This window comes from Echiichthys vipera (assembly GCF_963691815.1).
Source record: "Echiichthys vipera genome assembly, chromosome: 22".
Lineage (NCBI taxonomy): Eukaryota > Metazoa > Chordata > Actinopteri > Perciformes > Trachinidae > Echiichthys > Echiichthys vipera.
The window spans coordinates 16730490-16757926 of NC_139847.1; the positions used below are offsets into that span (position 1 = coordinate 16730490).

The window sequence follows — 27437 nt, forward strand, 5'->3', positions numbered from 1 at the left end:
TTGCCCTCGAAGAGATCCCTGATTTTGAGTCACTGCCAGCAGGAGCTTTATATACACTCGACTTGACACTAGCTGCTAGCTGTTAATAGTTAGCTTCTATGGTAATTAAATTGGCCGAACGCCAAATGGCAGCGACAGTGGATCATAAGTTACGGTGGCATGGATGGCCAGTGAATGTGAACGAGAGCAGAGTGGCATGAAGAGACGAGCAAAGGGATATAGGAAGGGTAGAGATGTTTTACTGCATGTGCCTTCAGAAAATACAGCAGAGTGAGGCAGTTCAATGGTTTCATCAACTTAGCGTTACATTGTGAGAATAATGGCCGCTGTATCACCTCTATATGTCCACCTTTTACAGTAGGTGACTATACAAGATAGCAGTGCATTCTTTTTTAGCTTAAAAGTACATTTTATAACACAGGTGTAACTGAAATCAGACACCGGAACTATTTACTTGCATCCGTGGCATCCACAGCAAGGTGTTTTACCTACTTCATGATCAGTTTCTTCGCTATACTTCATAGCATTGCTAGAAAGTTCCAGGCAATGAATTACTCGATGGAAAAATCCTCCCACTTATACCTATCATATTCAGAGATAAGCTCGATATCTGTGGAACATTAAGAAACTTGCCAAAGTGAATGTCACTTCCAAAACAATTCCAACTTGGTGTGAAGGTAGTTCATGTCTCAAGTTGACAAATGCTCGAACTGTGCTGTTATATTAATGCAAAACATGTCAAATGTGGAAACATGTGGACTACATTACTTTCTACATTGGCACGGAACAGTGGCCCATCCATCCATCTTCAACCGCTTGTCCATTACGGGTCTCGCGGGGGGGCTGGAGCCGATCCCAGCTGACATCGGGTGTGAGGCGGGGTACACCCTGGACAGGACGCCAGTCTATCACAGGGCACATAGAGACAAACAGAGACAGACAACCATTCACACTCACATTCACCGCTACAGGCAATTTAGAGTCACCAATTAACCTAACACCTGCGTGTCTTTGGACTGTGGGAGGAAGAGAGAACCTGGAGAAAATGCACACAGACACAGGGAGGACATGCATACTCCACACAAAAGGGACCCAGCTGGAATGTGAACCAGGAACCCTCTTTCTGTGAGGCGACAGTGCTAACCACCACCCCACCGTGCCGCAAGCATGGCACTGGACGTAAATTGTGAGGTGCAGAATCCAATATGGATGTTATTTCTAGGAATACTAGGCAGAGGAAGAAAAGAGATAGGGAGAATGGGGGTCTAGCTTAGTCGTATAATTGGTGTAGACCCAAAGGTGTCATAGCTAGGGACCCATGGGGTGGGACATCAGTTTGATGTGGTGTTCAGAGGTATTGTAGCTTCACGGAAGATGTGGAAGCAGGAAATGGGATTTGGGGGCAAAGGGACACATCCACTTAAAACAGGAAATAGGATGAGAAACCATCCTTCAATGAAATAATAATTGAACCTTCACTCTTTTTCTGGATGACCCGTCCTGCCTCTAGGCCCTACAAGAACTAATGTGAAGAACCATTTGCAAGCACAGTAAGCTCTCATTGGCCTCCACACTGAGGGGGCAAACTGACACAAACTCTCCCCTCCCCGAGGATGTAATTGGAGCAGACAGCAGTTGGCCAAGCTGGCCTGACTGACAGACAACAACAGTCCAAACCGAACAAGCCAAAACTTACACTAACAGTTACAGTGAAAAGCTGCACTGGAAAAGAAAAAAGAAGTACAACATAACTACTGGATTAATTGACTGAGGATCTTTTTTGTGGACGAGAGTCCTTTGTGGTTTGGGAGGTCGCCATGAAAAGCCTGGGTCTGTTCCTGCTGGCATGTTGCTTATGTAGTGTGAGCACACTAGGAGGTAAGGCACAAACTGACACAACATTACAATGAAAAAAGCTGTAGTAGTCATGTAATACTTCTTACATGGACACTACACTAATATCACATGGAACAATACTAACCTAAAGTTCACTAGAACTGAAGCATATGTAAAGGAATTTTCAAAAAAGGATAATAATCTAGACTTACTGCTCACTGCTCTCTTATGCTCATGTTGCTCAAGTGTCCACTCATGAATCACTTTCTCTACAGTGCATTGAAATAACTGAATTACAGCAATGCTAGCTAGTTATGTGTCACAGCAACACCACAAGCTTGGAAATGCAGATAAAGTTTGGTAAGTAAACGCACCACAAACACACTGGAAATATTAAACACATAACAAGAAGTCTACAGCCATGTTAGCAGCTCTGTGAGGCTATACATCTAAATGCTAACCTAAGCGTGCCATTGCTAACACGCTTCCAGTTACACATTAATAACATGCTAATGTTTACAGCAGGTAATATTTATCAGGTTTATCATCTTAGTTGTGTGTGTTAGCATGCTAATTAGCACTAAACACAAGGAACAGCTGAGGCTGTTGGAATCTGAATTTGAATTGAGAGTGTATGTTCTCAGGGACCTATGTTCCCCAGCTCAATATCTTTTTAATATGACACATTAAGGAGACTTATCAAAGACCTTTTTCCCAAGGTCCAGTGTCCATATATCTCCCTGGATCAGAGGAAATCACCTACCCATAGCTCTGTTCGGATGTTTTACTCCTTGAAACTTGCCCCCTCACAAGACAGCTTTCTTGACTTTAGACATTAAAGCCCCTGAACACACACACAGGGGTGTTTTCAGTTATTCTGGCTGATTAGACCTCTGCTTGGGTTGAAGGTGGGCGGGGCCTTGAGGAGAATTTGATGGGGATTTATGAGGTCATAAATGTCCATCTACCAATAAGAATGATAAAGGTGTACTTTGTCCCGCCTTAACATGTGAAACAAAGCTATCAGGACACTCAGGAAGATGACAATCTATCACAGTAGGCACACCCACAGTCCTGAGAAGAGGTCTTATCAACTAGTTAACTGAAAGCACCTGTGTGGGTGTTCAGGGGCTTTAATATCTCAACAGTGACTGGGTGGATTTTTACCATTCCAACATTAACATCCCTGCATTCTTTTGCTATTAAACTGCAAAGATAGCCCACACCAATCTCTTACAGAAAGGCCCCAATGAACATGACTCTGGGAACATAGGGATGACCACTTTGAATTGATTCTCTAGGGACTTTGAATAAAACTACAAATGTCAACATCACGGTTTCCTTCTGTGTCATGTCGCCTGCAATAAAAGAAGTAACTAAACAAAATGTGACTGCATATTATCGTCAGATGTGAGATATCCCTTTCTTCTGAGAAATCAATATCTTTAGACACTTGATTTGATAACTGACCACTGGTTCCTGAACAAGAATAGTACACTCAAACCACTCAGAGAAGGATGTAGTTCGTACTGAACTTGACTGATGTCCGTGTCCATATGGAGTCATGTTTATCATACTCAGCAAGTGCACTGACTTGTTTGTGGTGATGTTACTGCTTAGGAAAACAGCTGGGAGCACATTCCAAGTGCCTTTTAAGTAGCAGAACTCATTTGTCTTTTGTCCTTTATCAAAGTCAAAGTCAAAGTCAGCCTTATTGTCAATTCTTCACATGAACAAGACATACAAGGAATCGAAATTTCGTTTCTCACTATCCCATGCGTAGACTAGACAAGACAAAGACAAGATTTACTGCAGAAGAGTAAATCTTACAAATGACCATTCTAATTTGCTCTGTACTTTATTGCCATCAGTTATATTCATTGCGAGCATCCTTCACATGCCCAACACAAGCTTTCAGCCTTACCTCATCTGATCGCATTGTGCTTTAATCTGGCTTATTTGTCAAGTCATCTGAATTGGGCAGAGAGGAGAAAATGCTAAATTCTAGCCTTCAACACACCTCCCAGCCTCACTCATCAGCAGCCATGCTTCCCTGTGCCTAGCTAATGGGGGTGCCTTGCTTGGTGATCGTTGTCATTTATTCCTGTCAGGTCAGATCCTGCAGGGGCCACAGCTATGCCAAAAGTGATGAATGCTGCATCACCAGAGCTGCTGATTATAAATGTGTCTAACCTTCCAACACTGAGGAGGAAATGGGTGGAAATAAAGGAGGAGTTATGTATGAAACGGCTGTGGACTGTAAGCCTTTGGGTTGTGGTAGGTTCACAGCTTCACAAGCCTGTTGTCACACCCTTCTATAACTGCTACTTCTATAACAGGGATGATTTATGATATAGATTTTAACCATTTATATGTAGCTTTATATTTTTGCAGCAGTATTTAATGGCAATAAAGGAAACATTTTTTACAGCTTTGTTTATTTCATTGATATTACCCATATTCATCCAGACGCAATTGTTGTAGTAAAATTTACCAGATTTTTTTTTTCTGATGTTTCTGCAAGGATAATGTCCATGGCTTTCAAAGATTTTTTCATTTTTGGATTGAAAAGGAATACTTATACTGAGTTGTGCAGCACTCTCCTTCCCAACTCTCATTTGACTTGTGTACCTGTTGCATTATCTTTGCAGGCAATGTGAGTGGGTGGTGAGGTCGAAAGAAGTTCGGACTCTGTTTATTTAGGACATTTATTTGATTGACTTGACTATAGGGCTTATTGGTTCTCATATGGTGATGCAGAACAAGTCGTGCCTGCCAATCAGTTAGCTTTGCCTTTATTTTTCAGTCACTAGTGTGATGGGTTTTGCAAGGAGCACCTAGAAGAAACTATAGTTAAAAGTGTTTGGGTTCATTTGATGACTTTTAAGCTGTGAGAGAGACAGGCAATGGATAAGATAAGATATATTATATTATATTTATTAGTCCCACAAAGGGGAAATTTCAAACATTGAAAAAGCATCACTAAGAAACAATAAATAGTAGATGTATATGAACAATATAAACACAGGGGGATGTTAAAAATAAGAATAACAGGAGCAATATATGCAATATTTTTAAATAAATAATAATAATAAGTATAGCTATGTTACTATCATCTGCTGACGGGTTATGAACAGCTGCTAAAGGAGCGATGCAATGGCAGCCTCATTTGGCTGATGTCTTCCCTGACATTTGAACGACTATAATCAATGACTTTCTCATAATCCATTAATAACAAAATCATATAAGCCCTCTATGTATCTGTCATATAGGTGCATCTGATCCGGAGAAGGTTCTGGTGAAGAAGCTCTTTACCAACTACAACCTGAAGGTGCGGCCAGCTTCCAGCCCTGAAGACAGGGTGGTGGTCCGTGTGGGTATGGTCCTCTCCTCGTTTGTTGGACTGGTGAGGCACGAGACCCTTACGCTTACATATATATTTACACGTGTACATGCACAACCAGAATGTAATGAAACAGTGGCAGATGTATGATAAAAAACAGAGGCTTGACTTCCACCGGCTCAAAAACCAAATGTGCAGGAAATAGATACATTTATTCAGCTTTGGATAACAGGGGACTCTCACATTGCAGATTAGGCTGAAATAGGATAATTTCCTTTATGATCTACTTTCACTACCTCAGTGGGCCTACATCATAACTACTAATACAGAAACTACTGTGATGGAAGCTCCTTTATAGTGTAAATGTTAAACTGTAATTCAGAACAGAAGATTCTTCAATAAGCGGGTTGGTGTATGGGACCCATCAAAAATGTGATTTTTGAGAAGCCTCATGTGACAGTAAAGACTAATCTCCCACGTGTCTCCTTCCTTATTACTTGACTTTTTACTGGGCTTCAGTAGAATATCCGCTGTGACTATGCCTGTATTTTATGAAAAAAACAGTGAGCAAAATCAGAGAACAGTAACCATTGTGTCAGAAGAGAAGAATTCAACAATGTTTTCTTCTCTAGGATTCAAAAATGAACAGGAAGAGTAGAGGCCACAGCTTTGCATGACTTCAGCACATCTGCGCCCACAGGACATCACTAGTTTCTCACACTGCTCTGCTTTGATCTGCGTCCATTCTGACTCTTTCACAGTTTGGTAACTGGAGTGGGTTTCTAAGCCATAACTTTGTTGTTTTCCAGAGATTCTCTATGGGGTTTAGTACTGAAGTCATTCAAAGCTGTGGCCTCTACACTTCCTATTCATTTTTTAATTAAATAGCCCGAAGAAAACATTGTTTAAATCTTCTGGTTACTGTTCTCTAATTTGGCTCACTTTTTTCACAAAATAAAAGGTTTTCTTGAAGTGCCTTGAACACATGCTAGTACAGCAGTGGTGTAGCCACAGTGGATATTCTAATAATTTATGAACAATAACAAAGAACAATATTTCAGAATAAAACAAGAATTAATTCTCTAATTGTGGTCTCCAGTGTATGTAACACACACACAGACACAGACACAGACACACACACACACACACACACACACAGACACAGACACACACACACACACACACACACACACAAACACACAAACACACACACACACACACACACACACACACACACACACACACAGTTCACTTTATGTTTTCCTTAATTTCCCCTTGGCTCTCTTCTCTGTAGCACAACACATGTCCACAGTATACCATCTACATACACACCTACAGAGAGCATGCACCTCACACCTCCGCTCAAGGTCAGTCTCACTCTAAAGAGGAAGTCACATGGGACCCTTAAGTTCTGGAGTGGAACGATCTTGGAAACTGACCCACTTGGATGCTCCGTCCTTGTCTGCCCAGAACTAGCGAGCTGGATAACAGCCGTGTTATTATTAACATTCCCCCCACAGGGACCGCCTGAGGTGAATTCAAACTCTTACAGGAAGAAGTAGTTAGTGATAGGTCAGTGATGAAATAGTTTGTGTGTTAGTGTGAGGGTGAGAGCGAGAGACTGTTCAAGTCAACCTCCCTCTCCCCCCACTCCACCCCTCCTGTTTTTGTCCCAGCTGTCTCCCTGACATTCCTCCCAGCGTTTTAAATAGCAGGCCTGGCTCACGGAAGCTCCACCTTCCTGTTGGATACAAATTCATTCATTGCCTGTAGTGGACTCATCTTTGTCAAAGCCCACATTTTGAGCCTTGTCCTGGAAGTAGCTGGTGTGTGTCCAACACACCAATGTCTCAAATGAATATCAGCTGTTTTTTCTGCTGGTTTGGAGCTACTAGCAACAAGTAGAGGCTGAATGTGTATATGTTATTTAGGCACAACTCTTGCTGTAACTTGTGACATAATTCTCCTAGCAACCATGCACAGTATGATCAAAGAAGTCCAACGTCCATGTTTAAATATGTACTGCAACTGAGCATGAAGAAGGAATTATTATGTAAGCAAGACTTTACCATTTGGTATTTATAAGGGAAAAAATCAACTCAGTCAAAAGCTTAAATATGAGCCATGCTGCATATTTTTGTTGGATGACTATTTAAAGACACATTATATTATTTTTAATCCTGGATCTTAATCCTCTTTTACATAGACTTGCACTTTACATGAATCTGAAGTCAGTATAGCATATTGGTGGGGATCCACTATTTATTTTGCAAAAGCACCATCTGCTTAGCTCTGCCCACAACAGTTGTGATAGATTTAAAGAAATACACCAAGCCAGAGCATTTTTTCCCCCTATCCCAGAATGTTGAGCTGGCCACTTTTATGTCAGTGCCTGTGCATATCAGACAGGAAGCAGAATGTGCCCTCTCATAACTTTAAACAATAAAATGTATGTGAAAAGGTTTAATTGGATTAATGTGAGAAGACACCACTGTGTGCTCATTAATTAGGGCCATTGTAACCTTAATTAAAGCAACCTATTCACATCAGCGGGTTCATATGATATCTTACAAAGTGTAACATTCTTTTGAGGGCTGTAAAACTGCAAACTGTGAGTAACCAGTATAGTTACCCTCAAAGCAATTTCAGTCAAAAACAACTGGACTGGTTGTTTGTCTAGGAAGACGTTTCACCTCTCATCCAAGAGGCTTCATCAGTTCATGTACGCATCTGACCAGGCTGGGACTGGTCCAACTAACTGGTGTGGAGATCCAGGTATTTAACCTCTCACAAGGCCGATGATGTCACTGACACCCTTTGTGCTCCAAGTGCCCACGCCCGTCGAGTATAGTTACGTATAGTATATAGTATAGTTACGTTTAGGCAACAAAACAACTTGGATAAGATTTTAAAAAGATTGTGGTTTGGCGTATTTCCATGACACCAAAGTCCTATGTTTTGGGACCCGTCCCCCTCGCCAACAGTTTTGATTTTGGTGCTCTTATACTATGTATAGTGATTTCCTTTCTTTACTCCAGATCCATTAATTTGTTTAAGTTAGACAGTGAAGATCATAATCCTCTGAGGACATGTCTAGATTTAGAAGCCCCCTTTGAAAAAAAAAAGGTCTCCGCAAACGACAGTAACCAACAGGTGTGCAGCTAGTGTGCTTAGCCTGCAAGTAGATCTCTCTGCAGTAGTGTTTGAAATGTTTCAATGTAAAGCGGAAGTTCATTTGGAAAGCTGTAGGATTCTCACACTGCTCTCTCTGCAGTTTCCCAGTATCCAAAATAGAATGGGTAAGAGCATAATATATAGTCAGAATGGGCAAAGGTATGAGCGTCATACAACACTGCTGAAAAAAGGCCATGTTGTAAGTGTTGTGTATGTATCATCGTTTAAAGAAACACCAATAACACCATTTTAAAAAAAAATAAAAAATTTTGTTCCAGAATATGAAGAATGAAGAAATGAGCACAGTTGTCGTCATGAATCTGGTAAGTGTGTTTGTGTGCCAGCTCACTTACCTTGTAGCATTATATGTGTGTACTTGTAGCACTGAGGCTGCAAACTGGAGTTAGTTAATATATTATGCTGGTACATTTAAGCCCTTTCCAGCGCACGATAATCAATCTGCCAACAAGTTGTTTGAGGCAGCATATACAGTCTTTATTAACAAAGAGTACTGAAAGATAAAATCATTTTGACCAACTCAACAGTGAGCAGCTCCACTACAGATAAGTGTATTAATGTAAGACTTTGACTTTTTAAGTCTATTAATGTAAGACTGTGCACAGCTCAGTGCCAATACACAAATAACCAAGTCAGGAGTAGTTCTAATAAGAAAGAGTATGTGCAAAATGAAAAATTATGCAAATGTTGTTTTGTTATGCAAGGACAAGTGCCCAAGGGAAACGTCCCTTTGGAATCTAATTACAGCAGAGGAAAAATGAAAAATAAACTGATTAAATGACAAATTGGTTACATATGTAAGTGTAACGTTTCCCTCTCCTCTCCTTTTTTGTTCTCCTTAAAGTCCCAGCCCCTTTGTATGTACTTGTGTGTAATCCCCACATTTGTGCACACATAAACACAAACTCTTTCAACTCTTTGAACAGGAATGGACAGATTTTCGGTTGTCGTGGAAACCCAAGGAGCATGATGGGATTGAGGTGATGCGTATCCCCTCTGGGAAGGTTTGGCTGCCTGACATAGTACTCATCAATAAGTAAGCACAAGCACAGCACTCACATTGGCATGAATTAATCAGCGCTAAAGAGGAGGGGAGAAATCATTTAGTCACTTTCCTCCATGCTTTCTTTCCTTTTTTTGTCCAGGATGGTTTCTGCCTCAGCCCTATGGGGCATTAATACTTACCTAACTTGCTTGTGATTTGTGAAAGACATGTAGGAAAAGATCCTGCAACAGTCAAACTTGAACATAAAGACAAAGTCATTATAATTTACAACTTGGTTAATGGCAAAATATATATATTTTTTTCTTCCACTGACACAGAATTAAGGTTATTTTTGTCTGTGTTCAGTCAGTTATTATATACCCACCTTGCTTGGTTGTACAGCTAGCTAACCATGCCTTCTTTAATTCTTGCCTTAAGGCAGGGACACCCCAAGTTCGACTATTGCGTATCTTCACGTCGCCTGTGTCTCGCCCCAAACGAGGCACTTGAACAAACCGCAAAGACTAAAGCCAACGGCCAACTAGCACATACAAAGAAAACCTGATGTTGAAAGAACAAATTATGTTTACCGTGCACATCCAAACAATGACAAAAACAATTGGGAACTGTGTCTGATAAAAAGTTCAGTGGCACAAAAAAATGAATCTTACCTTGTATAAAACGTTTAGTATTATCTGAGCTGAGCGGCCAATTAGAGTGAGTTCGCACAACAGGTTCAGCAGATGAGGGCCGTGTAGTACCAACGTAGTGAGCCACACCACAAAAAAATAGGCTGACTTGGTGTGCCTCTGACTAAGCCTGCTCTAACACCCCCACTCACGGCCATACAAAATATATATTTTAAGTAGTTAATCTTTTGGTTGTGAGAAAAGGTCACGTTGAAGACAAGTTAGCATTGTAAATCTGTATAAAACCTCCCCATGACCTCCACGACTTGTCTCAGCGATGTCTGCTGCAGACAATCCATTTCTCCTCAATGCTACAATAGTTGCTCTATATACACACACTATTGAATCGATTGCAACAAAACCAGTGCAGAGAGGACACAGGAAACACAGAACTTTCACCCGGGGGTCCGATGTTCTTGTCCCTGATGTACCGAGCACACCACAAACGTTTTATAATCTTCAGTCGATGATGCTTTATAGCTGCAGTCGGCAAGTCTGGCAGATCGAGTTGACTCAGTCAAGTTTCGAATGTTTACAACTCTCACGGCCCTCCCCCACACTACCACTGAGCTCCTCCGCTCCCTCCCATCAAGGGCTCGTCGGTGCACCAGATTCCTGTGAACGTGCCTGTGTCTTCTCTCATCGATAAACTGCATGGGGTACACACTACTGAGGTAGGCTGGCTAACTTACTCATAGATAGCAACTGTCTAGCTTGAGGCACGTGCATTTGATATTGTAACATGAGCGGAGGGGGATGTAGGATCTGTGGCGTGTGCACAAACTGTGAACTGCGCTGAGTGGACAGGAGGGTACGGGCGCGGGGGATATTTGCAAAACGAACAACAAGCTCCAGGCGCACGGAGAGCCGTGTTTTTTTTCCTAAAACCGGATGATTTATGTTGTTCTACCGGAGCATAGTGTCAGCTTCAGTGAATATGATTAAACAAATGATGCAGACTGAAACTTTAACTTATGTAGAAATTCGCCATTTCACACATTCCGTAAGACATCATGAAAACATATATCACAGGGTTACATAATGCATCATATTTCAGTAGATATCATACAAATTGTTGTCTGTAAGTTTTCATTGATGCAAATGTAATTGATAATGCAGTTTAACTGTATTGGAAAGTCATTTTCTGGAGGAAGGGCTGAGGGATGAGCCTGGACACCACACAGCTGTTCACAAGTGGACATTAGGGTAAAGAACTTAGTCCACGTACAGTATAGTACACTACACTACCTATATAATTGAAAAACTCTGTCACAGCATTAAATAAGAAGATTTAGATACTTAGAACAGTGTGCGTACTCTCTTTTTCTTCCACTCCCGCACACATACAGTACACACTCCCATTAACACCGCTGTAAATATCCCCACTGCTCCATTCATCAACATTTTATAGGCAATTAAGCAGCATGGCTCCCTAAAATCTGAGCTGATGGCTCCGCTCAGCTACTTCAGCCTTGGAGGCGCTCACTTGGAACCACACACATACACACAAATATGTACATACACACAAATGCAAAAACCTATATACCCTTCTCCGTGTGTGTTTGATCAATACTGCGCATTTAAGTAGCAGTAGAACCTTCACAGGGACAGGGTTTTTAGGAGGGCCCGCTTTGAGGACACAAGCTTCTCTGTGTTAAATTACCAGAGCCATTAAAGCTAAATACTGCAGCCTGACAGACGGCTAAATCTGTGTCTAATTGACTTGATGTCTTTGTTGTGTATAGTGTTATGAGCTTAACGGCCAAAACAGCTCTGTATACATCCGACATTAGTGCTGCACTTAGAGGTGTCCTGTGAAAAGTGTTGAGTTCCTGCCTTTCAGCCGTGCCAATTAAAATGTTTTAGACGGGTCTTGCAGTACGGGACAGCAGCCAAATGTTGATGTACTCCAGAGCTGCGGTGAGAGAATGAACGGAGCGATGTGACTGCAATAATCAGACACATGAGATATAGTTATTATATATACATAATTACTCATTCTGACCATAGCTTCACCCTATCTTTCTCTGTATAGAAGTTATGTAAACTCTGCTTTATTTCAAAAGAGTAAAGAGAACGATAGGTTGAGTGAGAGGAAGTGGGATGACGTGAAACAAAGGCCCCAGGCCAAATTGAAACCTGGGATGCTGCTATTACATGATATGTGCTGCTGAGTCAGCAGCATAAGCTGTTAATATTTGTTGCACTGAAAAATGGAGACGTTTCACTGGCAGTCACACTCTTGTTTACCCATTGGGGGTTTTCTGCAATGCCCTCCCCACTTTGGTTTAGCATGCAGCTTGACCATTTCAGGGAGCATCTTAAGATGGGAGCCATCAGCTCCAAGCATAACCACTAGGGGCCCCTGGCAAGTGTTGGGTTTGTTAATCAAAAATTGTAATATATTACTCACTACTCTTTTCAAAAGTAACAGTATTTGTTACGTCCCAAATAGCGTCTAGTAAACCTCCCTTACAGCTGCCTACCTGCATGAGTGTTTCCCTAAAAAGCAAAGTGCAACGCATGGGCCCCTTGGTACATACAGTGCATGGTTAAAACAAGAGCCTCAGGTAGAGTACATAGCTGTACAACCCAGGGGCCTAATGGGACCAAGACGGACTGACTGAACCTGAATATTTTTCAAGGACAGGGTACACTATCAGCCTTTAGCTGTGTAACCAAACAAATCCTCCAAATAACAAAATAGTTATGGACATGTCTGTGCCTTCCAAAACAAGAAAAAAACTATTGATATGAACATTTAATGCAAAGATAGTTACCTGGTTAAGTGCATGAAGAGACTGTGGTCATGGTTGATATAAACCAACATTGATTATTGTATTGAACAGGATGCAAACCTGTATGCACTTGGTGGAAGGTATCAATATAACCTTAGCAGGTCAAATATTGTATACAAAATGATTTTATAGAGGCAATCTGTTGCATGCATTTGTAATATGGGAATTACCTGTTGGTCAACACAAGGGATAACATGCAAACCAAACAGAACCACAAACTCAGACAGGACAGCTCCAGCATGCTGTCATAAGTCTGGTTGTGTGGCCTCAAGTTGGCATGTGGTTCTGCCAGTAAGCACTTGATGGGGCAATATAATATAACCTCTCATTAATATGTCTTTTAGTCGATGCTTTGCCCCAGTATACGTTGTCACATTCAAACAATAAGGCAGCATGCAGTATAACTATCCAAAGACTGACAAAACTAAAAGAAGCAAAAAGGTTGTAGACTATAAAAAATCCATAACAGATGTTTTAAAGGTTTTTCAGGAAGAAAAGATTTGTTTTTAATTTGTATTTGAACTGTTTGCAGTAATGACGGTGTGTTTGATGTGGCTCTGCATGTCCACGTCCAGGCGTATAGTAATGGCAGAATAACCTGGACTCCTCCTGCTCTCTACTGCAGCTCTTGTGGAGTTAAGGTGAACAGCAACACAAACACCAACTTCAACTCGAAGGCATTGGTTCTCCTTCAGTTTTCATGTTTTCCATTTATTACCCTGTCTGTTTCGGTGTCTAGGTAACTTATTTCCCCTTCGACTGGCAGAACTGCACCATGCAGTTCCGCTCCTACACGTACGACACGTCAGAGATTGACATACAGTATGCACTAGACTCAAAAGGCAGAGAGATCAAAGAGATACAACTGGACGAAGCTTACACTGGTGAGTATTAGTAGGGGGAACACATGAGAGGATGGAGGGAGGGAGGGAGTAAGCAGTGAATGGAATTGGAGGCTTTACGGATGAAATACAAAATAATACAAATACAAGGATATACTCATTTGCGTGGTACAGTGAGTTATTTCTATGCTCTTTTTTATATGATCTCATTACTGCTTTTGCTTAATATCTGAACCGTAGTCACAGGATTTTTACTTGTTCAACTGTTTGCACTTTTGTATGGACCCTCTTGTGGTATGCAGATTTATTTCTAAAGTCTTAAAATGTTTCCCCAGAGGGTGGCGAGTGGATCATCACACACAGGCCGTGCAGAAAGAACATGAACGATGATCAATATGAGGACATGACCTTCTACCTCATCATCGAGAGGAAGCCCCTGTACTACGTCTTGAACATCATCCTCCCCTGCATCCTCATCACCATCATCGCCATCTTTAACTTCTACCTGCCACCTGACGCAGGTATACCAAGGATATAGAATAATACATAGAAACCAGTTTACTATGAGACAAACTGGATAATAATGCACACAGTTTCCACTTTCATCCAGCTTTGGTTAGGATTAGACTCCCTTATCATGGCTTTTCAAAAACTAATGCCATATGCTAATTGGGTTTGTGTGGTCTGGTTGAATTTGGCAATCACACGTTTGCCCAATTACTGTCACAAGGAGATACAGATTAGATAGCTGTGTCCCGCACTTCTGAATAAATAACCTCAAAAATGAAATAGTAGAAATCAGCCTCACATCTACTCAGAGTAACTTAACTTTCAACTGTAAGTGGAACTTGTACATGGATTCCTCGGGTAATCAGTCTGTAGATGTATAATAGGGATGGGCATTGAAGAAAAAATGCTCCATGACAAAGACTAAGATGGGACTCTCAGCCTCCTTTCACTCCGACTTGCTAAAATGACAGATTCAAGCTTCAACACAAAAAACACATGGTTACAGTACAGCAGCACTGCACCTCATTTTAATTTATCTTTTCACACAGAATGTTTTAATGGCTGTAGTAATGTTAGTCCATTCATGTTTTTCCAGTATTAAACAGCAGCATCCAACATCTCACAGTGCTGTAGCAAATGCTGTACTGGCCCTTTAAAGAAAAAAGCCGAAGAGAACATGCAACACTTCTTAAAAACAAGGGAAGACAAAATGATAGTTGCTTTGTCAATTTCCTTTTACATCCTGTAATGACTGAGAATTTTAAAATCCCTAGAAAAAAAACCCAGTGTTTAATGGACTAATATTCAGCTGGCAACAACCAAGCGGCAACCTCCAGGTCTTAAAAGTGAAGCCAATGGTGAAGTATCTTAAACTGGCATTCTTTCTAAGGTCCAGCATGGGGGAGACTCCACCTGCTCTAAAAATAAGTCAGATTGTACAGAAGTCAATGAGAAAGTTACCCTACTTCTTACTTGAGTCATTACCTCAGTAAACATTTTCCTAATGTGTTCAAAGCCTCAATCGCTAGTTTCAAGTCTTCTTCAATACAGCATGATGTTCATTTTGTTAATTATGGTCCGATTTAGAGAAAAATAGACAATAAAGCAGATGCTTAAAGACAGGGCTACCTTGTGATTGAAAGCTTGTTAAAAATGCGATGACCAAAGATGCTAAACTTGAGGCTTCAAAATGGTATTCCACAAACCAATTAATGACCTCACGGTGGCACATCCACTTATTTTGCAGTCTATGATAACATCATACACTTGAGCTATGGACTGAGCCTTGACCAAATAACTCACAATACAGGAACAGGCTGTAAAAGTGTAAAACAAAATGCCCAGAAGATGCCCAGAGGTCTGAAATCCCCAATCCTCCAGCCAGTTGCACTAGAAGAGGCCTACAGAGCTGGAGGAGCAACGCAGGTCAAATTTAGTACATTTGAACATTTCCACACTCGCCTATGGGAGATATAACACTGGCCATTACATAATACGGTATATTCTACTGTTGCAACATATGAACATAACACATGAGACCGTCCAAAAAGTTGAGCCATTTCATCCTGCAGTGTGAATCCAAGGAGGAGTTCACATCATACAATTTCACATAAATTACACTTTTTTCTGGCCTGTGCTCCTGCTTCTGCAAGTCAAGGATATAAAAGTTGTAATCCGTGACAGTTTTTTTCTTTAAAACATAACTTATTTTGCACTGTAATTCCCAGAGAACACCTTTCAACCAAACTCTGACATGTTGAACTTTGTGCTGATGCATTGCAATGAAGTGAGTGAGGGAATTGCCTCTGATTTAACAGTTACTCACTCTGGGGGCATGCACTGCACTAATGCACATCAATTTCCAATTGCCTTCCAACTCTAACCAATCTGTGGTAAACACAATCTGTAAGTGACCACTGAATACACCTGGGATGGCTTGTCTACTGGTCAATCAGCTTCACTTAGAATGGGAGATGAATTTTCCATTAGAGTCATTACTGTTGAATTACATGGACGAGCTCATGTTAAAATAGTAGACCAGCTGAAGGAGGAACACACGTTGCCCTGCTAAAACTAGATTAGATGTAGCACAGACATAAGGGAACACAATGTGATTGTAAAATCTGAGTGAAATAAATTAGAGCCACTGATGGTAAACTGGGAATGCTATGTAAGAGCTTCCCCACCTCGTTAAGTACTTGTATTCAATTTTTTTTCCTACCAGGAGAGAAGATGGGTCTGTCGATCAACGTATTGCTCACCCTCACTGTGTTCCTGCTGCTGCTGGCTGATAAGATCCCAGAGACTTCATTGGGTGTCCCCCTCATTGTCAACTACATCATGTTCACCATGATCCTGGTCACATTTTCTGTCATCCTCAGTGTGGTTGTCCTAAACCTGCACCACCGCTCAGCCAACACCCACCTGATGCCCATGTGGGTCCGAAAGGTAAGATCCCAGATATGGGTTCACCCCTTCTTGGGCAGGTTGTGCCAGTTCAGAGCATGTGGGTGTTCAGAGTGCATTTTTTGAGATATGTGAATGCATACTGTACACAGACCGAATCCTTTATAGATCAATAATGCTGCTACGACGCCACCTGTTGGTCAAATTGCTAGTCATTTGTCATGGCCAATCAGACATCATATCTACACATGTACCAAATGTAGATGCACAGCACAAAGTTTCAGGAGATATGACATGTCTTGTAAAATAAGCTCCGCCCACAACATTTGGGCTAACTTATAGGGCAGCTATGACACAACAAAAGTCACTTTTTCCAGCTTGGCTCAGAGCTTTTCTGTACAAAATGGATATGGTTGCTCAAAATTTGTAGTTGGAGTAGCAAAAATCAATCTAGATGCAAATGATTGTGGCTTTAATGGATAGATTTGTCTGGATCTACAGAATCCAGAACATCTCAGACTTATGGCTCAAAGGTTACAAGCCAAGATGTAAAGTTCATTGTTATAGAGCCACCATCTGGACAAATTGCACTACTATCAACACAAAGCATTTCATTGGGTCTCCAGTTATACATCCACCAATTGTGAAGTAGATTGGATTAGTGTTTCTCAAGATATGTGAATTACACACGCACAGACGGATGGATGAACAGAGATTCCTTGTACTACTTGCCAGTAGTTTTTCCATTATCCTGTTGACAGAAAAACAAACGAGCCAAACCAAAACAAAAACATAATCGTGGTGGAGGTAATAAGACTTGAATACATGAATACAATCGGGGTAATCCAACTACTCACCTGTATTCCAACACAGTTGGAGAGCGGCTCACACAGGACAACTCTTTACACAACTGAACAAATCTCACACCAGATTACATTTGCCAACGTCTGTATTTGTGCCTGAACACTACATATTTCCAGTTTAATGGCACTTTTTACAGACAAAAACACAGCTGTGCCATGGGTTTACCAGTATCCCCTAATGTGGCAAAACTATACATGGAGGAGGTATAGGACAGGGATTGAACTCCTTCAAAGGAATACTGAGCCACATCTTGTGGTTACCCCAGCTGGACTTTTGTGAAAATGGCAGCTGCTTCCAGAAAGAAAACCAAAGTGGTAGAGAAAGCAAAACAACATAGTCATTCCGTATGTGGCTGGGGTATCAGAGAAACTCAGGAGGATCTTCAACAAACACTGCATCCCTGTGTATTTCAAACCCAGTAACACACTCAGACAGAGACTAGTACATCCCAAGGACAGAACACCACACACCCACAAAAGCAATCTGGTTTATGCTGTCCAATGCAAAAAGGAACGCAAAGATCTCCACATTGGAGAAACAAAACAACCACTGCATAAACGCATGGCCCAACACAGGAGAACTCCTCAGGCCTGGACTCCGCTGTCCACTTACATCTCAAGGAGAAAGCCCACTCCTTTGATGACAATTATGTCCACAACCTGGACAGAGAGAACAGATGGTTTGAAAGAGGAGTAAAAGAAGCCATCTATGTAAAAGTAGAGAAAACAATCGCTAAACAGAGGAGGAGGTCTGAGACCCACCACTTACCTCCAATTTACAATGCTGCCCTTTCATCCCTTCCCAGGAGATTCAACAATCTAACCTCAGAGAACAACTGTTCACCAAGGGTCTCCTGTGACTCAATAGAGCACTAACGAAGTCCAAACCAACTTCCCATCAACGACTGTCGTTAAGACTTAATAGAGCACTAACAAAGTCCAAACCAACTTCTCATCAACGGCTGCCACTCTAACGACGGTTGTTGGCACTTGGAGCACAAAGGGTTCCAGTGACATCATCGGCCGTGTGTAAGCCCTAACTAGAGGTTAAATACCTGGATCTCCACATCAGTTAGTTGGACCAGTCCCAGCCTGGTCAGATGTGTACATGAACTGATGAAGCCTCTTGGATGAGAGGTGAAACGTCTTCCTAGACAAATAACCAGGTCCAGTTGCCTTTGACTGAAATTTCTTTGGGGATAACAACGACTTGGAAAAATAAAAATATTCACAGGCCCAAAATGAGTGTAATTAGATCCTTAAAAAAACTGTATTACCGTATACATATTAAATTTCTGTGCATGTAGGCCATAACAGTTTTGGTTCAGGCAGACCATTGTATTAGGTCGACACAGTCCTCAACAACCGAGTGTCATGTTAAACCATTAACCTCCATCAGTGGCTGTTGCCCTCACTGTACATTATGTGAAGCTAATTACATTACAGACCTGAGCAGCACTTCTATACTTTGCTTCAAGTTCTGTCATGCTTTAAGAGAACACTCACGTCGGAAAGGCTTGAACACAGGGGATTTGTACAGTTTAATGGAACTAAACTGCTTTGTACTGGATTGATGGGAGAAAAGAACATTTTAGGTTCTGCTTCTCTTCAATCCTCCTCTTCTGACGATCAGTTATGAAATGTGGAAAGGAAAGATTTTTGCACAGGTCGTCAGTAGTTGGATATGTAAATGTGATGAGACATGTATTTATCTTGCTCTTAACTCCAGAACTGCTTGTAAGGCAGTGCAAAATGCAAAGAGTATGAACAGCCAACAAGTACATGGGCATATTAAGTTATACCGTTTGCGGCAAAGCAGTTTATGGTATGTCTTTGATAAATTACAAAATCCAAATTATCTAATTTCAAGTAAATATATATCATCACTTAAAAAATGGCATCTATCCATACAACTAATTCAATAATTATAATTTGAAAAAAGAAGGAAACTTTGACTTTTCATCGAGTAGCATCTTTTTTTATTACAGATATTATCCTTCATTGGCACCACTTCCATTCTGGGCATGTAGCCCTGCCATATTTCAAACAAATTTTTAATGCAGAATCTGCAGAATCAGCAGAAGTCAGCGGAAATGTTCTAAAAGAAGGGAGAAAGTCAGACATTTTAAAAAATACTTTGAAGTCTCAATATTTGACTAAAATCTGGTATACGTGCTTTGATATTTTCCATGCAACATTCTTCATGTCACAGCCCTCATAGAGTGAGAAGCAGGAAACCACAGAGGTTCATATCCCACTTTGCTGATGGAGCAAATCTAGTGCCTAGGAAAAAACATCTCTCCTCTCCAGCTGTAGAATCACTGTAATGAACAAACTGTTAACACTTTACAATAAGCTACGGATCATATACTTGAGTAACGTTTAACAAATTTGTGACTCATGATGATTTAATACATGAGTTAATGAATGCTCACTGTGACTTTATGTGATTGGTTCACATGTAATAGATCATCAGTTAAGGGACGGTTACTTCATACATAAATTGATATGCAACCAAATTAGCTGGATCCCTCTTACATTAAAGTTTGTTTCAGGACCAGCGGAGTGTAGCCAACTCATATTATTCATATATGATACATATACTCATATCTAATCAAATTAGATGAAAATGATCAGACATGTTAAGCTCCACTGCTTTCAACAACAATAAAAAAAACAACTGATGATCTGTTAAGTGTGAACTAATAATATAGAGTCATAGTGACTTGATCATTAGTTAGCTACCATGTTTGGAGTGTGAACCAACGTTGTGAGTCAGTTATTATAGATGCTGGCTTGATTGCCTTCGCACTGCAAACAAACCGCTCCAGGAATCGAAGTGAGAAAAGCTTTCTTGGCGATCTCTCCCTATCCGTGTGGGATCGCTGTTTTCATATATGCCCGAGCAAACTGATCTTTGGGGGGAAACGCTCCTGGTTTTGGAACAACTACTCCACACACTACTTTAACACCATATCTTTGAGCTCCCTCTGTTTGGCTGCTCTGTGTTGTCACTATGTGTGACTCACTGCTCTGCTGTACCACACAGCGTTTACTGGGAAATGGGAGGATGGAAAGATATGTCACATGAGAACACGGGCATATCTGATTCTGAATAATAAGCCTTTTTTATTTGAAACAACAATATAAGTCCATGTGCTTCACCTCACAGTACATTCTCCATTGTAGCTACAGTACAGTATGTTTAATTCCAGTGGGCAGTTATTGACATCCATCTGTCAATATAGCCCAGAGTTATTTCAAAAGAAGATATTAAATCACTTCAAAGTGCAGGTAAAACAGACATCAACAGAGATATACAGTATTAATGTTATTGGTCAAGACTAATGTTTGACTCAATGGTTTGCTCTGATATCAAGTCAAATTCCTCTGGTATTCCATTGAAAATCAGCTCCAAATCTGACAGCCCAGAAGTACTTTATCTCATTTTTATATCATACATGTAGGACGTGCCCAGTATAACTACTGTACTACTGGTCTTTACTTGTAAAAGCTCCACTGGAGTATCCAGAGTGTATGTTCTTTGCCCAAGGACACCTTGAGCGTAGACGTTGAGGAATTGGAAAGTGTTACCCATTTGATTTCCACACCCACATCATTCAGCAGCAACTGTTCTCAAAGGTTATCTCACTGCTAAATTCAACATTTTGACTCATTTCTCAGACCTAATAGGCAAAAACAGGGCAAGTACATTTCAGCCGTCCCATAAATCACAAAACAGGAATCCACACAAATGGATTTTTATTACGAGGGAAGACGATGGATTTTGGTGGTCTGGGAGAGCCAACAAGCTATTGACTAAAAGCGGGATGTACAATTAAATCACTTTCTGCTTCCCAATGTTGTTTTGAGTCAGAGATTGATGGGTATTTTTTAACTCATAACAGCTCAATACTGTATTCATATCAAATCAGAAGCTGATTTTACTGTAAGTTGTTGAGGTAACTCTACTAATCTTCCCTTTCCCCCCAAGATCTTCATCCACATGCTGCCTCCTTACCTGGGCATGCTGCGGCCAAAGGTAGAGACCCCCTTGTCCCTGGAGACCATGCCCCGCCGAGAGAAAAAGATGGTCAACATCAACAAGGTGGCTGATGAATACTTCATCCGCAAACCTGACTCCTCCATCTTCTTCCCCAAGCCCAACAGGTGAGACAAACCTGCTCTGGGGTCCGGGGACGTATAAGTGTATATATTACTGGTTGTGTGTTATTGTGCTTATGGGGATATATTTTTTCTGTCTTTCAATTATCGTGACAACAATCCATCGGATCGACCTCACACTTAGCAGGTATATTGCTCAGGACCCAAGGAAGTGCAGTGTTGAGCTCAACATCTACGGGACATACTTGTTAGTAGTGCATTATGTACACTTTAGCCATTTCTCAATCTGCGTTCTTCTCTGTACTTGTATTCTCATGGACTTGTGAAGCGTCATCAGTCGCAGCCCAAGTACTGTTCCAATTCAATAGTCCGCATCTCGGCGAGTACGGTCCAAATGCCCAGATGTGACTAGCCCCGCCCAGTATCCCAGAATGCATTTCACCCTGACATCAGCGAGATGCCGCCGAGACAACACACAACTGAGTTATCATTTTTGAAATACTACTCAGGAAAAGCTGATTTAAGAGAATAAAGTTGATAAAACTTGTGTGAGGTCCTGGGGTAACCCTGACAACCAAGAAGCTGAGATGGTGACGTCATCATGTATGCTGCTGTTGTAATTATAGAACGCCCGAACTGCGTCCTCCTGTCCTCCCGAGTCTGGACTCCCTAGTCAAACTTGCCAAGTCCAAACTTGGCGTACTTGGTACTGAGAAACAGCTATTGTGTAGTGTACTGAGATCGGATCCCTAATAACTATTACAATGCTGAATGGCATGCTGAGTACAGCTCACTGTCTGTCTCTTTCTACAGTACATTCAAGAACAGATAAAGAAAGAGAGACAGGAGATGAAGATTACAGTAGCAAACTCAAATATTTCAAGCAAATGTAAATTTAGGAATAAAAGCTTTTGTTCCTGGAAATAGCCTGGACCCAAATAACTAGCCTTTAGAAAATACATATACTATGTCATGGCAGGTGTATTGTGTGAAGCTGTTTGGAGGAGTGGTTCTTGGCAAGGCAATCTGACTTCTTAAAAGTCAAATATCACATGTCCTGCGAGCAAATATCACAGTGTCATTTTTTTATATGCTTGCAGTAAAAGCTGCACTTACTGCCAAATTTGAGGCTGCCAAACAAAACAATTTTTGGAGCCATTTTAAAGTAAATTCTTCACTTTCTGACCTTTGATTTAAACTGTGACCTGTTTTTTTGCACCAGTGGTTGGATTGAAATATTGGCTGTACCTTGTTAGAAAAAAGAAGTACAAAACAAAGCCTTTCCAAAGTCATGTAGCAGTTAGGAGCCAAACACCTCCAGTGAAACCCAGACTAATGATTGCTTCCCCTAAAGCTGTTGAGTGAGGAGCTGGATTTGGGCCAATGTTGGCACAAAATCAAATGACAGTCAAACCCTAGTCTTATACTTTGTACACAGGTAATAAGTGACCTTGCTTAGTTGAATTTGGCAAAATGGGGAACTGTATGTCCTGGGAATCAGCTACAGCACTAATGCCAAGTTCCCACTGCGTGATTTTAGCCCTAAAGACAGCGAAACAGTAAGGTAGCTGCCGACTCTTGTCAAGGCCCTTGGTGTTTAATATTGATGCAAAAAAGCACCTTTGAGCGTTGGTTTCAAACACACCAGGGTTTCAACTGTAAACCCATCCACAGTAGTATTACATATTAGAACCAGTGCTCCAGTTTGGAGACCAGACACACACATCAGGTTCAGACTCCTCCTGGTTAAAGATCTTGTAGTTGGGGACTCCTTGTCGACGGGTTTGGCGAGTTGTGTGAAAACAACAACTTCAAGACTCCCGACACAAGACAACAAGTTGTGTGGTTTAAAAAGTCCAGCAAACTTATAACTTTGAAAGTCTTGTATTGGGAACTTGGCAAAAGTGACAAATCCTTAAATATTCAGCCTCCCTGCTGCTCTATTAATACCAGAAATGTTCCTCAAAGTCTTTAGCTGTCGCTGCCTCTCTATCCTTCACCTCCTGTGAGAACTGAAATATGTCTAGAGGGAAAGACTGGAGGCGGCAGAGAGTCGTTGCTAAAATAATAATGACCTGCATGAATCGACTCTGACATATTAGAACGGGACGCTGTGTGTCTAGGTGGAATGGTAGGTGATGGAAGAAAAAGAGGGGTGGGGGGTTGGGGGGCTCTATTAGAGCAATTTGATGAGACAGCAGTATCTCTCTTGGGCCCATACGCACACATTCACACACACTTTCTTAATTGGGTTTAGTGCATGTCTTGGCACCAGTTTTAGTTGAATTAGTCTCCTGAACAGTCATTTACTTCTCGCTGATGAAGTGCTACCTTGAGCCACGCAGGAAGAAAACAGGAGGAGGGGTTAAGAGGCCAAAGCTGTGCCTCTCTCACTCCCTCTCTTATCTCTCTCTCTATATGAGAGAGGCTATATGAGGCTCCACCTCTCTTAGGTCACAGCCGCTTCACCTGCCACACTCACAGGACTGGCAGCGCTGCATTGTAAACTCCCAAATTGCTGCACTGAATAACAAGCAGCTCTATATGCTGCCCTGACTGTCAGGTTGCACTCTTTTTTTTAATGTTTTCCAGTTAAAGACAAAGTGCCATACTGCCCTCTGGTGGTCAGCTGCTTGGTCTGAAAGTAAATTTATTTTCTTTCTTCACAGGATCTAAAAAAATGTAAGGTGTTTATTTTCAGGTGTTTCATTACAAAACAGATGAAGGCAGCTGTTCTGTTCTGCAAGAAAACTTGAGGGTGTTTGGATGAGGTCATGGCGAGGACCAAGGGTAGATGAGTTTTAGTGACTTTTTTAAAGCTGAATACTGCTAAAAAATATTATATATATATATATATATATATATATATATATATATATATATACATTATGTCTCTATACAGCTTTTAGAAACAGGTTTACATTTCAGAAGATATGCCTCATAGCTGACTGTTCATCCCTGTGTATCTAACATTCCCAGGAACTGCATTATATTCATTTAATTTCTTATTTCCCAGGGTTAGGGGTAGGGGTGTAATAATAACATTTGAAAAATAAAATAGAAGAAAGTTAATTTTGGGAGAACACACAGGTCATAAAGTTCATGCCCCATTGTACATTCTTGTTTGAGATTTGATCATGAGTATAGAGAGAGCTAAGAAAATGAATTAAATTCAGAGGCAATGTCATTTCTCAGCCAAGCATTTCGCTGCCCTCCAGTAGTGGGGGCTTGCGGTATCACTGCTTAAAGTTAAAGGAGCATTAGAGCTCTGCGTCTGATGCTCTACTGGAAGCAGCCAATGGAAATCCATGTGGCATTGCTCAAGGACACTCTGTACTGTGTGTACGTGTAGAAATTCTGCAGGGAAGATCAGAGCAGAAAAACTTTGGGAAAACTTGAATTCATAAGCAATCAAATGCTCCTTTGCTCAGTTCAATACACTCAATCCTTACTCCATCTGGTAGCTTATGTTGTTAATTTGATAAAGAATAAAAATAACCTTGGTTCACCGTTAGACCCTCTATGTGCAACGTTGTTAATGACAGCAGAGCCCAGAAAGTTATGAAGACACCCACAGCAACCCTCTGCAAGCTTCCCCCAACAATAATGGCACACTATTATGGTTGGTTGGTAACTTAGGGCAACAAGTAAACACAGAAACATGCACATACACACAGTCACACACAAATCCGCCCAGTCAGCAAATGCACAGTGATGACTCCCACACTGGCAGAGCGAGTCCAGGGAGCTCCTCTGATCTCTCTTTATTCCTCTCTGAATGACAGAAGAGTGCAAAGTAGACGTGCAGCCTGCCTCATAAAGGCTTTATTATTTTACAGCTCATATTGTCATCTAATGCTACATTCTGCAAAGTTGTTTGGTTTGGATGTCAACACTTGATGTGCACTCGGTTCAGTCAATCCTGAGTTGTACATGTATTATCAAATGCCGTGCATTATGGATATTTTCCTGTGACAGTAATTTCCGTGCGTCTTGTCGTTTAGGTTTCAGTCAGAGAGTATGTGCACAGATCTGAGGAAGTTCATTGACGGCCCCAGTAGCTACCTGACACTACCCGACGAGCTCAAGTCAGCCATAATGGCCATCACGTATATCGCTGAGGCTCTGCAGGCTGAGAAGGACTATGAAGCTGTAAGTCTGTCTGAGTTAGCCTTAATGCTCTTCCATCTTTTTCTTTCTCACTCACTCCTATGTTCCTTTTCTTTTGTTCCTTGGATTTTATAAGAGCCATCATTTGGTTTCTGAACTCTGCCCTGTTTTCTTTTTATCCCTTCTGTCTGTCCCATCCTCCCAACGCTACTCCTTTCTTATATCTCTTCTTATCTGCTCCTCCTTCCTCCTCCATTTCTGTTTTACATGTCCTTCCTTCGATCCATCCATCCTTGTCCAGCTGAAGGAGGACTGGCAGTATGTGGCCATGGTGGTGGACCGCATGTTCCTCTGGATCTTCGTCGTCTTCACCACTGTGGGCACCTTAGCCATCTTCGCTGATGCCAGCTTCAACCACACACCCACCGACCCCTTCAAAGCCTCCTGAAGGAGCGGGACATTTGGCTTTCCAAAGTTATACCTAACCTGATTTACTTTTTGAATAGGGAGGAAGCAATCACTGTCATCTGACAAATGATCCTCTGGGTGTAGTTCACCATCAGCCAACAATTTATACACTCTTATATGGAAAGAAACCTGTCCAAGGCGCCTTACTTGTTTTCCAACTGTTATCAAGCACTGCTGATTTACCTTACTTTCTCTGACTGGGAACCACAAATGACAAGATGTTCATTTTTAGTGTCAATGACAGTGCCAAATGTTGAAATACCTTTTATTGTCATTCTCGACCATATGGAATGACAAACCGGGTCAATTTATTGACATAAAACATGAACAGAAGGGCATGTATGTTTATTCTACCTTCCCTTAGAGGATCCCAATTCCTGCAAGGTTTTTGTCTGCATTCAACCTCCGTTTGCAAGTAAATGCAAATCAATGAACATCTTGAGGTTCCTCGGCTGAATGAGCAACAATGCCTTAATCACAAGGTCACAATGTCTTTCTGCCAAGAAAAAGTTGAACATGTCTTTTGACATAGCTCATTTATTAATCTAGCCAAAACTGCATTATGTGTGCAAGGGCATTGATAATTGCATGAAATATACCAACCAAGTTAATGTAAGCATACCTGACATATGCATAAATACACATATCTAAACTACTCTAGAGTGTTTTAGTGTATATACAGTAGGTATTTTGGTTTGTGTGTGGATTTAGAGTTGGATATTCAAACTGTATATGGTGTTCACACATAAACACCAAGACAAATCAGATGCTATAATGAGCAAGCTGTATGCCTTTCATTTCCCTGTGTCAGAATGTGCCAGAGTGTGGCACATGCTTTGTGGATATTTTTGCAACCATAGTAATCCTCTTTGTATTTTCGGCACAAGGGTATGTGTGCGTTTGCATGGAGGCTATTCTTATGCTGAAGTGTGGAGCAGCACGCCAACTCAAATCACCAGCTGCACCAATAGCCTGTGGAATTCTCATTACTGTACTGTATATAGGAGACCTGTGCCTCTCAATGTCTCGCTTTCACACCGACACACACATACCACGTGTCATTTCTCTCTCACATGACATAAACACACACCTGCCCTTTTAATCTTGTGTTTCATTTTGTTTTTCTTTTTTTAAAATAAACATCTAAAGGGAAGATTTCAAAGGCTCAATCTGTTGTCAGTATGCTGTCGTGAGAGTTGCGACCCTCGCTCATCACCTGCCTGCTCTGCTGTTATTAATCCTACACTAACGCACACACACTGGCACTGGT

The 27437-nt window shown here is 41.2% G+C and overlaps 1 protein-coding gene across 1 annotated transcript; it reads left to right on the forward strand.

The window, feature by feature from the left end:
• Positions 1-1670: 1670 nt before the first annotated feature.
• On the forward strand, positions 1671-27257 carry chrnb1 (cholinergic receptor, nicotinic, beta 1 (muscle)). Its single transcript, XM_083937061.1, has 11 exons — positions 1671-1878; positions 5109-5242; positions 8632-8676; positions 9298-9407; positions 13376-13484; positions 13583-13727; positions 14021-14206; positions 16420-16643; positions 21459-21634; positions 25594-25741; positions 26001-27257. Exons 1-11 carry the CDS (start codon positions 1818-1820, stop codon positions 26145-26147), a joined length of 1485 nt encoding a protein of 494 aa, XP_083793187.1. The 5' UTR covers positions 1671-1817; the 3' UTR covers positions 26148-27257.
• The last annotated feature ends 180 nt before the right edge of the window (positions 27258-27437 follow it).

What these genes read in the sequence shown, in the direction of transcription:
- chrnb1 (XM_083937061.1), top strand. Translation starts at nt 1,818, where the DNA reads ATGAAAAGCCTGGGTCTGTTCCTGCTGGCATGTTGCTTATGTAGTGTG. An exon ending in TAGTGTGAGCACACTAGGAG is followed by an intron (nt 1,879 to 5,108) that starts GTAAGGCACAAA and finishes TCTGTCATATAG; the next exon opens with GTGCATCTGATCCGGAGAAG. An exon ending in CTGAGAAGGACTATGAAGCT is followed by an intron (nt 25,742 to 26,000) that starts GTAAGTCTGTCT and finishes ATCCTTGTCCAG; the next exon opens with CTGAAGGAGGACTGGCAGTA.